General features: G+C 33.6%; 1 protein-coding gene across 5 annotated transcripts in view; it reads right to left on the bottom strand.

Annotated features, from left to right (window-relative positions):
• The window catches only part of PPP4R4 (protein phosphatase 4 regulatory subunit 4), a 66,561-nt gene that overhangs the window by 20,207 nt on the left and 32,285 nt on the right, over nucleotides 1-14,069 (bottom strand). For all 5 annotated transcript variants that reach the window (XM_069018153.1, XM_069018154.1, XM_069018156.1 and 2 more), the window contains 7 exons: nucleotides 13,347-13,453; nucleotides 10,755-10,862; nucleotides 7,777-7,898; nucleotides 6,123-6,245; nucleotides 3,808-3,977; nucleotides 2,665-2,784; nucleotides 789-866 (listed from right to left, as the gene is read on the bottom strand). In XM_069018153.1, coding sequence (XP_068874254.1) covers nucleotides 789-866; nucleotides 2,665-2,784; nucleotides 3,808-3,977; nucleotides 6,123-6,245; nucleotides 7,777-7,898; nucleotides 10,755-10,862; nucleotides 13,347-13,453 — 828 coding nt within the window. The remainder of the gene's footprint in view (nucleotides 1-788; nucleotides 867-2,664; nucleotides 2,785-3,807; nucleotides 3,978-6,122; nucleotides 6,246-7,776; nucleotides 7,899-10,754; nucleotides 10,863-13,346; nucleotides 13,454-14,069) is intronic.

Genomic DNA, 14,069 nt, shown 5'->3' with positions numbered 1-14,069 from the left:
ATGTTTCTAAGTCTCAACCTTCAGGTGTTCAACTTGAGAAATCTTCTCATATGGGTCAGAATTTCATAAACTATAAGTAGATGTTCTACGAATACTATTAATTTTCCTGAAAACACCTAACAAAAGGTACTGAATGAAAAAAGAGCACCTGAATACAAAACTAATTTTTCCATGCCATATCCAAAGATCCTCATAGAAAACAAGAAACATCAACTACTGGAGTAACTGGTATCAGAGGAAATGGTGATTTTGTCTCAAGCATAAATATGTCTCTTTTTTCCAGCCAAAAAAGTTTCACTATGTTAACTGCAATATAACTGATTCATGTTCTATACAGGTATCCTTGGATCAAAACTCTTTCTGTAAATCTTGATCTCTGAACCATACACAACTTCTTCATCTCCTCTTCAATTGGACAATAAAAATAAAACAAAGCAAAAGACCTTGAATCCCATCTATTCCCAACTATTATTTTAATATAGTACCAAACCCAAAGCTTTTTAGAGTTTGTAGGGTAATAAATAACACAGCAATTAAAACTATTCAGAATTAGTATTTTTAAAAGATAATAAATTTAGTGTGGGTTTACTAAATTCAAACACCTTCCTATTTTCCTCTTTTTTTATTCACAGAGGGCTGGCATCTTTACGTGGTGTCTGTGTAATAGAAGTAAAAGCTATTAATAATTTCAAATTGCTACTCTACTGTGTTACTGAAGACTTATTAAATATGAAGATAATCTGCCTTAATGTAATAAGCAAAAAAAAGTTCCAATAAAAGTGTATTACCTCCAGTGACTCATCCTGTAATAGCGTAACCAGTTCTTTATGTATTGTATACACATCAGAATTTAAAAGCTTAGCAACCTAAAAAAGGACAGTAAGATGGCAAGGTGAAACATTCTTTAGTTCTATGGCATACCACCACTTACTTACTTTACAGCAAGCATGAAGAGACACAGAAAAAATTGTTTAATATCAGCTTCCTAAAGTTGTGTACTTTCCCACTGATCACATTAAAAATATGCTCAAGAAACAGGTCTATTATCTATGACACATGCTTTTAGAATTAAGTCTATTTCACATTTACCAAAAATGTTTAAGGCTGCACTGCCAGGCTAGAAATTTCTAGGGGAATATTCAAATGTTGTCAATTAGGAGAGTTGAGAGTCAGCCTGCCATATAATTTACAGAAGATAAACATAAAAAATTTTCTTAGCCAGTGCTGGATTTTAAGCTTCCCCAGCCTTCCATCTGAAGTCTTCACTCCTCACTTCTTTAGGTTTTTGACTGTGACTTATGTGATTCATAAGTCTCATGTAAATTTTTAAGAAATACTAGCAGTCCATCTCCATGTTATTAGAAGGATTTTATAGCAAGCATAACACAAACCTGAGGAATGAGATTTTTTTGCCACAAGGAATATTTAGATGATGTTTTTTAATGTTTTTTTTAAGCCAAGTCAAAATAAGAGCTTACTACCAATTAAGATGAAGCTTTAAGGAAATGGCTACAAGGACTTTTCTTTTTTGAAAAGTAATCCCCCTAACAGGGAATGCCATAAATTACTCATTTCTGTCTGTCACATGCTTGCCTAGTTATGCTATTAAAATTAAACCAACAAGAACTAAATGTACATTTAGACCCCAAGGCATAATTTTACAAGTTTTTTAAAATGAGCTAAAATACTTTCCTTATATTCAGGCAGTACCTTAATAGTGTTATATAGCTAAAACAAAATATTATGTAGAATTAAATGCTGATTTTACAATTTCAACAATTATGCTGGATTATCATTCATTAAAACAAGGCATCAACAGGTAATGAGAACTGGAAATCCATACATCTTTCTTACAATGGTAGAAATAATGCCATTTTTTCCTCTACTAGTCATTTAAATATTTTCAGCAAACTGCTCTAATTTACCGGTCTCCCCAGCAACAAAATGGGATCAAAGCTGAGCTCAAGGACTGAAACAAGGATTCTCAGTAAGAGAATAGGAAAACATCAAAGATTTCTCTATATTGGTTTCTGTATTTAGGAGAGTGTATTTTAATTTCTGGAATTCACCCCATATAGCTAATACTACCTATGCATTTATACTTTTAATTTAATGAAAATAATAAAGTAGAACATATATAAGCTGAAAAGAAATATAAGAATATATATGCTGATACATCTGCATAAATTTCCAAGTACTTTCATATTAAATTCAGCATTTCATTTGGATTTGTTCCACATAAATATTCCTCACATTCCACACCAGCAAACTACAGTTCTGAAGGTTTTGAGGCACAAAAAGGGCAAGTCCTTTCTCCCATTTGTCTGTTTTCTAATACCACTGAAAAATTCCAAATATTATAGTTACTGCATTTGGTTATGTTTGTGGTACTAGATCATTAAGTTTCTTTAAGCTTTTGCTCCTTACAATCTGACCTAACAGTAGTCTCTTGTAGCCAAACGTTACACAACTTAAATAAAACAATGTGTGTATATGGGCTATATACAGAGGTTGGAAGGAACTGAACACCCTTGACAAACTAAGTTCAATATATTTTCTCCAGTCTTTTTATTTTGGTTGAACAGTCACAAATGTAAGCTTAAAGAAGAAAACAAAAGAAAATAAAGCCATGTGAGTAGTAACAAAGAACCATTGTAGACTTACTTCAAAGAAGCTTATGGCCATGGTGTATCTGACAGGAACTTCGGGGTCATGACAAAGGCAGAAGAATATAGAATAAAGTTCTAAATTGAAGTTCTTTGGATCCACAAAAACAATCATGGCCTGTGGAAGGATAAAGTCCTTTTTCAACTACACAGCTAAAGGATCACACTATCAGAGAGTATCAGATGAACTCGAGAGATAACAGGTTGTTATTTTAAGGAGGAAGTGTGGAGGTTTTGTTGGCCTTGTTAAAACACAGGCACCAGACAAAATCCGGAGCTGAGAACTAAACTGAATTTACGTATTTTCCAAACATGCTGTAGGCTTTTTTTCAGAAGATAAGGACTAAAACCATGAGATATAAAACGTCAGTTTTATAAATATTGTTAATGTTTCTGTACTCTAGCAAAACCTGTAACTGCATACCTCAAAAACAAAGAACATTTTAGCAAGCAGCAAAGCAAGAATCTGACTTTCAACATGATCATGTTTGTACATACCTTGGTTTTGCTCAAATAAACCAACAGATGTCTACCTACATACAGTGTGCTTGCCTTTAAAAGGCAGAAGGAAAAATAGTTGTCTACTGGCTCTTGGTGCAAACATGTTTTCATTGAATACAAATGCAGAATGTCAAAATACAAAGTGGATTTACAGAAACATGACTGGTGTATTTAAAGACCTCACATAAAATTGAAAAGACTTTCTCAGGCAGGAACATCACTAAAACATCAACCTAAGCATTCCATTTCCATCTTCAACTCCCTAGAATGATGTGACACACAGTGAATGTAAAAGTGTAGATTCAAGTGATTTGAAACTGGGGACTCTGTTTTGCAGACATTTTCCCAAATCCTTTGTGCTAAGAGTCTGAAGAAAATGCGTACGAAAGAGTAAGACCAGTAAACTCTTAGAACACCATTTCCTCTGTCAAAAGTTGCCAATAATTTTCTGAGGCTCTGAGTAATATTTCTTGCTAACTCTTTTAGACAACCTCACTAACAGAAACTTTGCAGGAAAGAGTTAAAATCTAGCTAATAATGAACAATTTGGGAATAACTCTTCTATCACTCATGTATTCCTGTTTAGTGAACTATATGCATTACACGAATTAATATTAAACCTTAAATTAATATTACTTACTGGAAAATTGTAAGCACAGTTCTTCCTCACTGAAATATACTTCTTTTCCTGTTCCAGAGTTTGCAGATGTAGTTGATTATCATTGTGTCCATTTTCCTGCTGTAAACCCAGTGTGGAAAGCTTCTTATAAAATTCCAAAAACCGCAAGTGCTGTTCAGGAGTAAAAATGCCTCAAAAAAAGAAAAAAAAAACAAAACCAAACAAAACAACAAACTTTCCTCATTACAAATGCTATTAATAATGTACCCAAACAAATCTTATTTTAAAATCTATCAAAGATCTTGATTTTATCCCTCCTTTCCCTCCCATCCCCTTGAATCTAGCAGAGTATAATCAATACACACAAGTACTCAGAACAAACTGGAATGCAACTAGCAAAAGAATTCAAAACTACAAGTGCACTAGTAATAAGAGAATAATCAAGGAAAGGCTCAATTTTCTACTCCAGAGAGAGAGGAAAGCTATCAGTGACTGGTACCAAGAAGGTTGAAATGCTTAATAATGTATTTTCTTTTTCAAATTCCACTAGTGTTATCAGGCTGAGTACAATTAATAACTGTGACAAAGATTCAAGCTTTAAGTAGAGAAGCAACAGGTCAGTGGATCTTAAGAGGTTTTCAAAATGTGCAGAGTCAGATGTGCTTCATTTCAGGATTCAAAATACTTAAGTACTAGTTGCTGAATTCATAAATAAGTCAAATAATGGAACAGAAAAGGGCTGAAGTGGTACTGATATTTAATAGTTGGAGAGGGAAAGACAAGCCATATAATTAGGTAAGTCAGGTTCCTTTCACATGTTTGAAAAAATTGAAACAAAAAAGAAATAAAAAAATCTACTACTAAATACCAACACCACCCTCCCTCCTGCCAAAAAATAGCAGTAGACAACATGGCAAAAGGAAAACTTGTCAAACTGATTCAATTTCCTAGTATAGGGTAACAGGACCTGTGAAACAAAAGAGGCAGTAAAGGTCATGACTTTCACAACAAGGGAACAGGAATGAGAGATTAAAAACTATAGAGGTGCTCTAAAACTGCTTGGAAAAACAACTAAGAGAAAACTACCCATGGACTACCGACAAGACAGGCAACTGCATAAAGAAAGTTCTATCCTAGTTGTGGTACTATTCAGTATTTTCATTGATTTTCTGGATGCTGGACAAGAGACTTGGCTTATTCAGTATTCTGAAAGCATCAACCAAGGACAGACTGCTTATTCTTCAGAGACAGAGTTTAAAAGGATCTTAAGTAACCAGACATATGGCCTTAACACTTTAGACTATTATTCCATTTGATCAGCAGTAAGGTACCATGCTTAGCCTGATCTGCATCACCTGCACAAAGCCAGGAAAGAAAAAGACTAACTAGCTGCTAGATTTATTTTTATAAAAAAGCAATTTTTCCTACTGAAAAATGTGAACAGCAATGTATCTGGCAAGACACATGAAGTAACCCTTTCACTTTGTTCAACTGTCCTAAGGCATTAACACCTCATCAGATGGAGTTTAGAGGTGAAGAAAGATCAGGAATTAGTGATTCAACCTAGAGAAAAGAAGACTGGAAAAACATGTTAAATACAGGATGGACTGTTCTAGCCCTCTGTTTTTGAAAATAATAGTTTGACACTGTGGAACAGCCATTTCAAGTAATTTGTAGTGAAGCAATGGTCACTTTGATAGTCTCTAACATAATCATGGAGGTTCATTTTAGAGAGGAAAGATCAAAGGTATTAAGAGCCTAGGGGGAAATTATTATGTAAAGCCATGATTCTCTGCTGCTCCTCCACAGGTGATATATGGTGGGCAGAATTATCAAGGAAAGATGTGCTGTGCTCAAGTGAAAACTCAAGCACAAATTATGGGTATAAAAATTATGCGTTCAGATTCAGCCTCAGCTGCAGCTGGGGAATCCACATGCCACTAGGTCTCCTTTCTCCCCTGAAGTTCCTTATGGGCCACACTCTGCACTGTGCCTTAAAAGGAGATCAAGCACAGAAACAAATAGACAAAGTTAAACATCATAATATTTTCAAAGGTTTCTAGTTTTAAAAATTCAGTCATCCAAATCGCAAGCTCCAGAACACCCAAATAAATCAGTCAAACCAATAAAGATAAAACACCATGTTTCCATCTTTGACCCTGTCTAAACAAAACAAAACAAAACCAAAAAATAAGCAGATGGTCACCCTGAGAGGAAATTTCCAAAATCTAACTACCATTTAATTTGATACACTCAAATCTGGGTATTTTCCAAGGGGTTCAAATTCTCCAATCCTCCCTCATTTTTAAGATTTTAAAAAAGAAATTAAATCATACCATATAATCCATTACACAGTTTCCCTAAATGGAAAGATAAAGAAACTAGGATAGATTCATCTGCTTTGAAGGATTTTTCACAGAACGATTTCACTAATGGGAGAACAGTTTGACTCCGATCATCTGAAAAACAAAAGAAATTTTTAGAGTTAACCATTGGTCAACATTTTAAAAAGAGCACAGAGACTGAACTTCTGTAATACATTAGAAAAATTTCATTTAACAGTCTCAGGATTACTTCTGGCAGGCAGTCACTGAAAAGAGGTAAAAAGAATGATGAGCATGTTAATATAGTATAGGTCTTAAATTTAATACCCTACCTGTTACATTCGTTAGTTTGTTGTCAGTGAAAAGGCATCCCCCATTAAAGGATGAGGCATAGAATAAATAAACAGTCACTACCTTCTCCATGCAAAAGACTATAGAGAGAGAAGGAATACTGAAGTACACCTACAATAAGATTTCCTACAACAGTAGGCACACAGGGAGATCAAGACTGAACATGACTGTGACAGTAAACAGAAAAATCTGGATATGCTGCAAGTTGATTTTTTAAACCTACTGAGAAGTGTCAAAATCTTTTGGTATACAATAAATTCAGAGAAACAAAATAATTAAGGACACAGAAAAGAAATTAAATCATTTAGAAACTAAAGCACTCTGCCTTCCTTATAAAATAAAGAAGCAAACGTTTAAAGAAATTTTTATATTTTGACTTATTTTAAATAAAATCACTGTAAAAAAAATGTTTGAGTTTTAAATAGATTATGATTTTTTTTAATGGTAGACCAACAGCGAAATTCAGCAAATAATTTTGGCTGAACAAAGTTAGGTTGGCCTGAAGAAATATTTTAATATTGTGGGAGAGAAACTCTAGGATGTAATTTTGGGTAATCTACCTTCAAAAGTGCTCATTTTCTAGTTCAGCCATGAAAGCACACCCAATTTCTAGAAACACATTCCTTACAAACCTGTAAATAACCCCTGATTGCTTTCTCTAAGCTTCTTACAGCAACTCAAAGCAGTAGTTACAGCAGCGGGTGGGGGAGGAGGAGTGAAGACTGAAAGGTGCAAAGAGAGGCACAAACTTGATGGCATCAATCCAAAGGCTCAAGAATTACAAAATTAACCTACTATCATACTTAATGATATAAACACTAACTGCTAAAAAGTCCATTTATGGTATTCTCCCTAAAACTATATTATTTTTTCTTTTCCTTATCCACTCCTCTATATGGCTTAAATACTACCATATATTAGCAATTCATCATCAGGTTCCTGTACAGTACATTTTTGTTGAGCTAACACTTTGTATTCTGTGTATTGACAGCACTACATTAATTAATTAAATCTTAGCAACACAATATTTCCATAATTTATACAGTAATTTTACTATTCAATTTTGGCACACTACATTAGAAACTTGAAATATGATAACTGATTTCATGGACAACTAGTTCACCTCCCTTAAAACTTTCTGCATATCAAGCACTACAAGACATGAAATAGAAGGAAATATAAAGGACAAAGCAATAAACAAAATAAAATCAGAAATGTCTGAATAATGCAGACAGAACAAAAAGCATTTAAATACAATTATAAGATGCACTAGAGCACTAAGGACTGGGCTAGTAAGCCTAAATTAAATTCTTACCTGCATCAAACATATCAAGCAGATTCACTAAGGTCTCAAAAGCTGCCAGGCGTACACTGCTGCCCTCATCTCTTGCCAGTTCCACTAACTCAGGAAGCACCACAGTTTTTGTTAGTTCTGTCCTGCAACGTGAAGCAAGCAGTCAAAAGAAAACTTACAATGAAACAATACCGCCACTGCAAAACAGAATTCTTCCTTGAAATAGTCATTTAGGTATTTTTTGGGAAGATTTGTTCATGTCTGTTTAGTAATTTCTTCATTTACCTACTAACTATTTATCCTCAACATGACACACTGGAAGAGCTTCCATACTGAAAACACTGAATGTTCACCATTTCTTATGAGATTAAATCATCTGAAGCATTGAGAAGGGATTAAGTAAAATCTTCAGAGAGAGAACAGTTCATACAAATACATTAATGCTAAAAATAAAAGTTGGTGAGGAAAGAATCAAAGAAAAATACACAGGACAGACCACTAACTGATAACAAAGTATTTAGCCCTATCAAACCCACTGTTCTAAGGCTGGGTAAGTTACCAGTAATGCTGTCATTTGCCGTTGCATAATACCTAAAATTTTTTAAAACTTTCAACTCCCAGGTAGAATAAATTTAATTTAGTTAATTTTAAAGACACTAAACAGAATTAAGAAAATTTCCTTTCCAGTATGGTTACTTATTAGTATAAGATAGCCACCTTGTAATCACTGAAAACAACATTTTTTGTTCTTCTTTCACACTGCTTAGTATATGTTGAACTTAAACTGCATTTGGAGGAGTGAAGAAAATTACACAAATGCACACTTTCAATTATTATTTTAACACCTGGCTGTTCATAAACCTATTTTAAATGTAAAAGAAAACTGCTGAAAGCAAAGTCACACAGATTCATATTAACTGTGAGTGCTTCCTACAGGCTACCACCAAAATAATTTTTGTAGCAGTAAGAAATATTCTCTAACTATATGCATATCCTAGGTAAGGGATACTTTACTCAGAATAACATTTGTACTGTTTAAAAAAATTTCTGTATTATGCATAACAAATCATTTTCAAAGCCAAATCCATACGCTTACTTCTCAGCTCTTGATTACAGCACAGGTTGACTGAGAATGTTAAAGGAATCCATGGAAATGGAGACAGTATCTCAAACTTAAGACACAATAGAATTCCCATGGAATTGAGCAAGAACAAATGAGATAGATGAGAACAGACAGCCTGAGAATGACCAGGAAAGAAAAGGGTAGGACTAAATCCTAAATCAAAACATAGAAATAGGAGGAAAGGGGAAAGAATTTTTTTTTTTAAATTGCAAATGTTTCTTTGTATTTCCAATTTAGTGGCATCAAAAATCTTCAAACTAATATGATGGACAGAACCATCTCTCCCTTCAAAACACAGCAGTTATGGAATAAAAACAGCAGGCTACTCCCTGGAGGTAAAGAGAACCCTCTCTTTCTCACACCTTTTATCTCCCATTAAACAGAATTCAACTTTGTGATACACGAAGATACATGAGACCCATGCACACAGTAAAAATAAATGCAAGTTCAAATTATTCAGTAATTCAGTTTAGTAAAATGCCTGTTAAATTACCAGTTTTACAAATATCAACAGTACTGACAATAGTACCTTTCTTTTCTTTAATCACAAGTTCTTTTATATTGAAAGACATTCAATATGGAAAATGTTAGAATGATTTATCATGCTAGCCTACATTTTGTTCTAAAAAAAAGTACAAAAAAAAAGGAGCAAATTTACTGTGATGAGTATAATATGGTTTCAACATTATTCACATCCTCTGAGCTTCTGCAAGACAAAGACCTTGCAGAAGAAGTGCCTAAAGCACATAGATAAGATTATTTTCTATGCAATAAAGAGAATTTTTTTCTAGAAATCTAGAAATTACTAACCTATATGAAATTACAAAAAAAAAGAGAAATTAAGTATATAACAGCAATGCTTAGCTCTTGCTGTGAATTCCTTATATCTCTATATTCCCTAAGCACATTGCTTCAGGAATTTCTGGTGGTTTAGTTTTGGGGGGTTTTGATGGTTTTTTATTTGTTTTTTTTAATAACTCAGAATCTAAACCACAATATAATTCTCAAAAAAAACCACAAACAAACAAAAAAACACCCCACAAAAAAACCCCAACAACAACCAAAAAAAAAGCCCCAAAGAACCAGAAATCATTCCACAGCTACAGGAAAGCATCCTTTCCACAAACACCTGTACTAACATATCACACTCAAGTACACAATGGATCTTTCCAACTGCACTTCAGTTTCAGCCTCATCCTTGAATTTGCTCATAGATTTACAATTTTAAAAGCCAGGTGGACACTCAAGAACTAATCTATCTCTGCTGTCTAGGGAACATTACTTGATATATTTTCCAGTGTGTAAAAGAAGTTACTGCTTTTTTTCTGCCTTGACAAAATACCAGGTAGAGAGACCTCGAATTTTAAAATATTTGCTCACTCAGAGACCAATCCTGTGTGTAATTAACATTTTCTTGTATTAAAGTTTCAGACTTTTTCAATCCTATGCGTGAATACTGAAAACCTTCAAGCTTCGAGTTAAAGTTGATACTGAGCTGAAATTTGCTTACAAACCCATTTGGGATCCTTTCTCAGACACTGCACAGTAATTATTAAAACTGCTAATACTTGTCAGAATTTTTTAAAAAGCCAAATACCACCGATGGGTAATTGAGATGATTTCAAGAAGCTACAGATGAAGTAATTATTTACAAAAAACTGCTGGGTTTATGGTTCAGCAATTTTACTATAAAGGGAAAGAAAAATCTAAAACCGGAAAATGGACAACTGCTAACAGCCATTTCCTAAGATCACATCTGTACACTCCAAATTCATTACTAAGTATGCATGAATTCAGCAATTTTAAAGGGAGTTCTTAAGTTACCATTTTAGAGAAACATTTTGCATTTAAGATCAGTTAGGCAAATTGTACTCACCCTATTCCTCGAGCTACATGTTCCAGTTGCCGACACATGCAAGTTCTAACTTCATATTCCACATCCTGGCACAGTGATTTTACCAATGGAAGAACCTCTCTTTTAACACTAAAAATGTGAACATTTTTTATTAACAGATAGAACAAGAGTATAGAAAATCCATTGAGTAGTACTGAACTTTACTCATATATTACTTGTTTATCCCATATATTACTAATTTATAACACATAGTATATTATTCTTCTGACAATTAGCAATTAGAAAAGTATATTGGATGCAAATATGTGCTACAAAGAAACAGGAAAAGGAATATTTACTGTCATTATAATTTGCTTATACTTCACCTATTATTTCTTATAAACTACAAAAATAGTAGGTAGGCTACTGTAGTAGTAGAATGCTGTCCTCATTTAATAACCATCTTCAGCACAATTTCTGAACAGCCATTGAAAGAATAAGAAGAATTACATAAATGGAAATGCAAATCCCAATTAAATGTCTGTAATACCTCATCTTTGACATGCAGGTATCACCCAAGACATAATTAGGAAGAAAGGAGAAGAAGAATTTAAGATTAAAAGATTGAATGCTGCCTTCAGGCAAGTAGACCAAGTATTCATGTAAATCAATGGCAGATACAAAACAAAAATTTTGATTCCTGTTAAAGTAAAAACACACACTACAACTTGGCAGAATCAGCCATTTTGTTTCCTTTCACTGCCCAAGATTCTGTCATAAGTATTCATAAAACATCTCTATAAAAATTCTTATGTTATTGCAAAACTCAAGATAAATAATATGTAGACACAGACAAGCAAATTTTCAAGCCAGCTTGCACAGCCTCCATTCATTCCCGTGAAAATTATTTTTTTAATTAATTTTTCTTACAGAAGAATTTAGCCTCAAGTTTCAAAAATTGCAGTCTTGGAAGTCTAGCATTTTAGAATACTCTAAAGTAGGGGCTACAGAGAAAAAAGACTTTGTAACTTGGAACGCTGGAACAGAGGGTAGAAAAACTAATGGTCTATGACAAGGACAGGATATAAAATAACCCAGGAGTAACATCAAATACAAATTTTTTAATTATAGTATAAACTTTATGAGGAAAAACTGTGCCATTCTGAAGAAGAAAGTGAAGATATGCTTATGTAGTGCCTACTCCTGGGGACAGATACATCTTCTGGGCCTGTACAAGAGCCCTAAGGAAAGGGGAATGAGAGTGTGTCCTGAATTTTAGTCAGTCTGCCACATTCTAAACCTGGGGACTCAGCTCTCTTTTCAGGCCTCTGAACTGCACTCAGAGCTCTCTACCAAATGAACAAGATGTCCCAGAAAATTCTCAGTTAGCTTCTTAAAATGTAGTGGTTTTGCAGAAAAGGTGCTATTATCTGTTTACTGAAAAGAGGGGATTCCTACTTCTGAACAGCAAGGAATCACCTTGAAGAAACACAACAAAAAACACAACATAAAAAATTATGGCTACTAATTAACACTGCTATATGTTCATATAAGATTCCAAGTAACCCGTAAAGTCACTTATTTTCATGAGAATGTAACATCAAATAAATAAATGCAACTGCTATTCTGCCAGAGTCCTAAAGACTTGGAATATAAAGATTTAGAAGGCTTTGGTAACATTCTCCAAAAGTACTACTCTACCATGTTCATTAACTTTTGAATGTCCAACAAGTATAGTCTAAATGGCAAATGAAGACTTGGATAGTTTCCTTTTGACTGCTTCTAGTTCTTCTTTATTAAAGAAAAAACCATAAATCTAAAGAAATTTATTACTAAATATCTTGTCATATTGTCCTGGTTTTCTTCTTTTGTGTTCTGCTGAATTCTTGCATTTTGGGGCAAATCAAAATCATTATTAGAGTGGACTTCCTCAGCTAGACAGTTTCTGTGCATTTAGTAGCCCACAGTGGATTTCTATTGTAATTCAAAGTCACGTTGTGCCAATTGCCCAGATAGGAAACACATTTGGTGAAGTGGTCCTACTATCGTAAGCCTGGGTAAACTGACCAAGGAATGCACCACACCAATTGCTTTGGGCAGATGAGTTACTCAGATGTACTTTCATTATTGCACTCTCTTCTGTCCAGACTCACAGACACTGAATCTAAGGGCTGGATAATATCAGGGAACAGCAGTAGTTCCTGATGTATCTACATTTTAATTAGGGATAGAAAAAAACATGCTACATGCTAGATTTGGTTACATAATAAAAAGTTGGGAATAGAATTCTTCTGTTTGTGACAAGAAACTCCAAGGAGATGAAGCTGTGTTTTGTGTCTGTAAGTTGCAGAGAAATCCACTTTGTGGCTTATTTTCTAGTAATAAATAAATATGGAAGAATGACATGAAAATGGTATCTATTCAAATCTGTGAAAGAACAAACAAACAAACTCAAGTTGTAAAATGACGATCATTAGCAAGTCTGAACATGCCAGTTAAATAATGAAAGGGATCTGTAAAAAAAAGCATTTCATTTTTGCAATAAAGTCTACTTTTCTTGTAGTAATTTTTGTCCACTAACAAAGAAATACTGGTTTACACTGCGGAATGAAAATATATTTACAGTCTACTTACATATGAGCTTCAAACTTGTTAGCTACTTTTCCCATGATTTTACAACTAACTAAGCGGGACTGAAGTGTTTGAGAAAGCTGTGCTTTGGAAACAAGTGGATTCAGGATCTACATGGAAAAAAAAAAAAAAAGAAGAAATATGAGCAGAAAAATTGTGAGCATTAAATCACGTATTCCTCTTCTCAAAAAAAATCTAGAAAAACATGTCCCAAATGTCATTAACCTTTTCACTGAATTAATCAGCACTAACAATAATGGCGCCTATGCGCATTAATAGTCCCTTTTTTTTAAATGACATCTTTAAAATTACATTGCAATTAGATTTTGGAGGTGACTAGAATAATTTCTATGTGCTTCATCCAACCTAAGTTTTTACCCTTTAGAAGTTTATTTTTTAAACAGTTCTGGATTTTACTCTTATTTTGATGAGAAATTTTATACCACACAAACAATCACATATTTAAATCTCCATATTGTTTTAAATTATAAACACGGTAAATATGCCTGTTGAAAAGCTTTTAAACTTAAAAAAAATAAGAATACTTAAAAGTGAATAAATTAGCTGACTAAAAGGGACTGGCATTATAACTTAGTGACAGATTTTCTTCCTTCTTGAGCTACACAGTGAAAAATTAAGAGTGTTTGCAGTGCATTAGGGTTTTGGTACATCAAGAATAACTGAAATACACTAAGGAATGGATCTCCAGCATTCAATTCCATTTAG

This window comes from Aphelocoma coerulescens, chromosome 5, assembly GCF_041296385.1.
Source record: "Aphelocoma coerulescens isolate FSJ_1873_10779 chromosome 5, UR_Acoe_1.0, whole genome shotgun sequence".
Lineage (NCBI taxonomy): Eukaryota > Metazoa > Chordata > Aves > Passeriformes > Corvidae > Aphelocoma > Aphelocoma coerulescens.
This window is presented reverse-complemented; position numbering and strand designations above follow the sequence as displayed.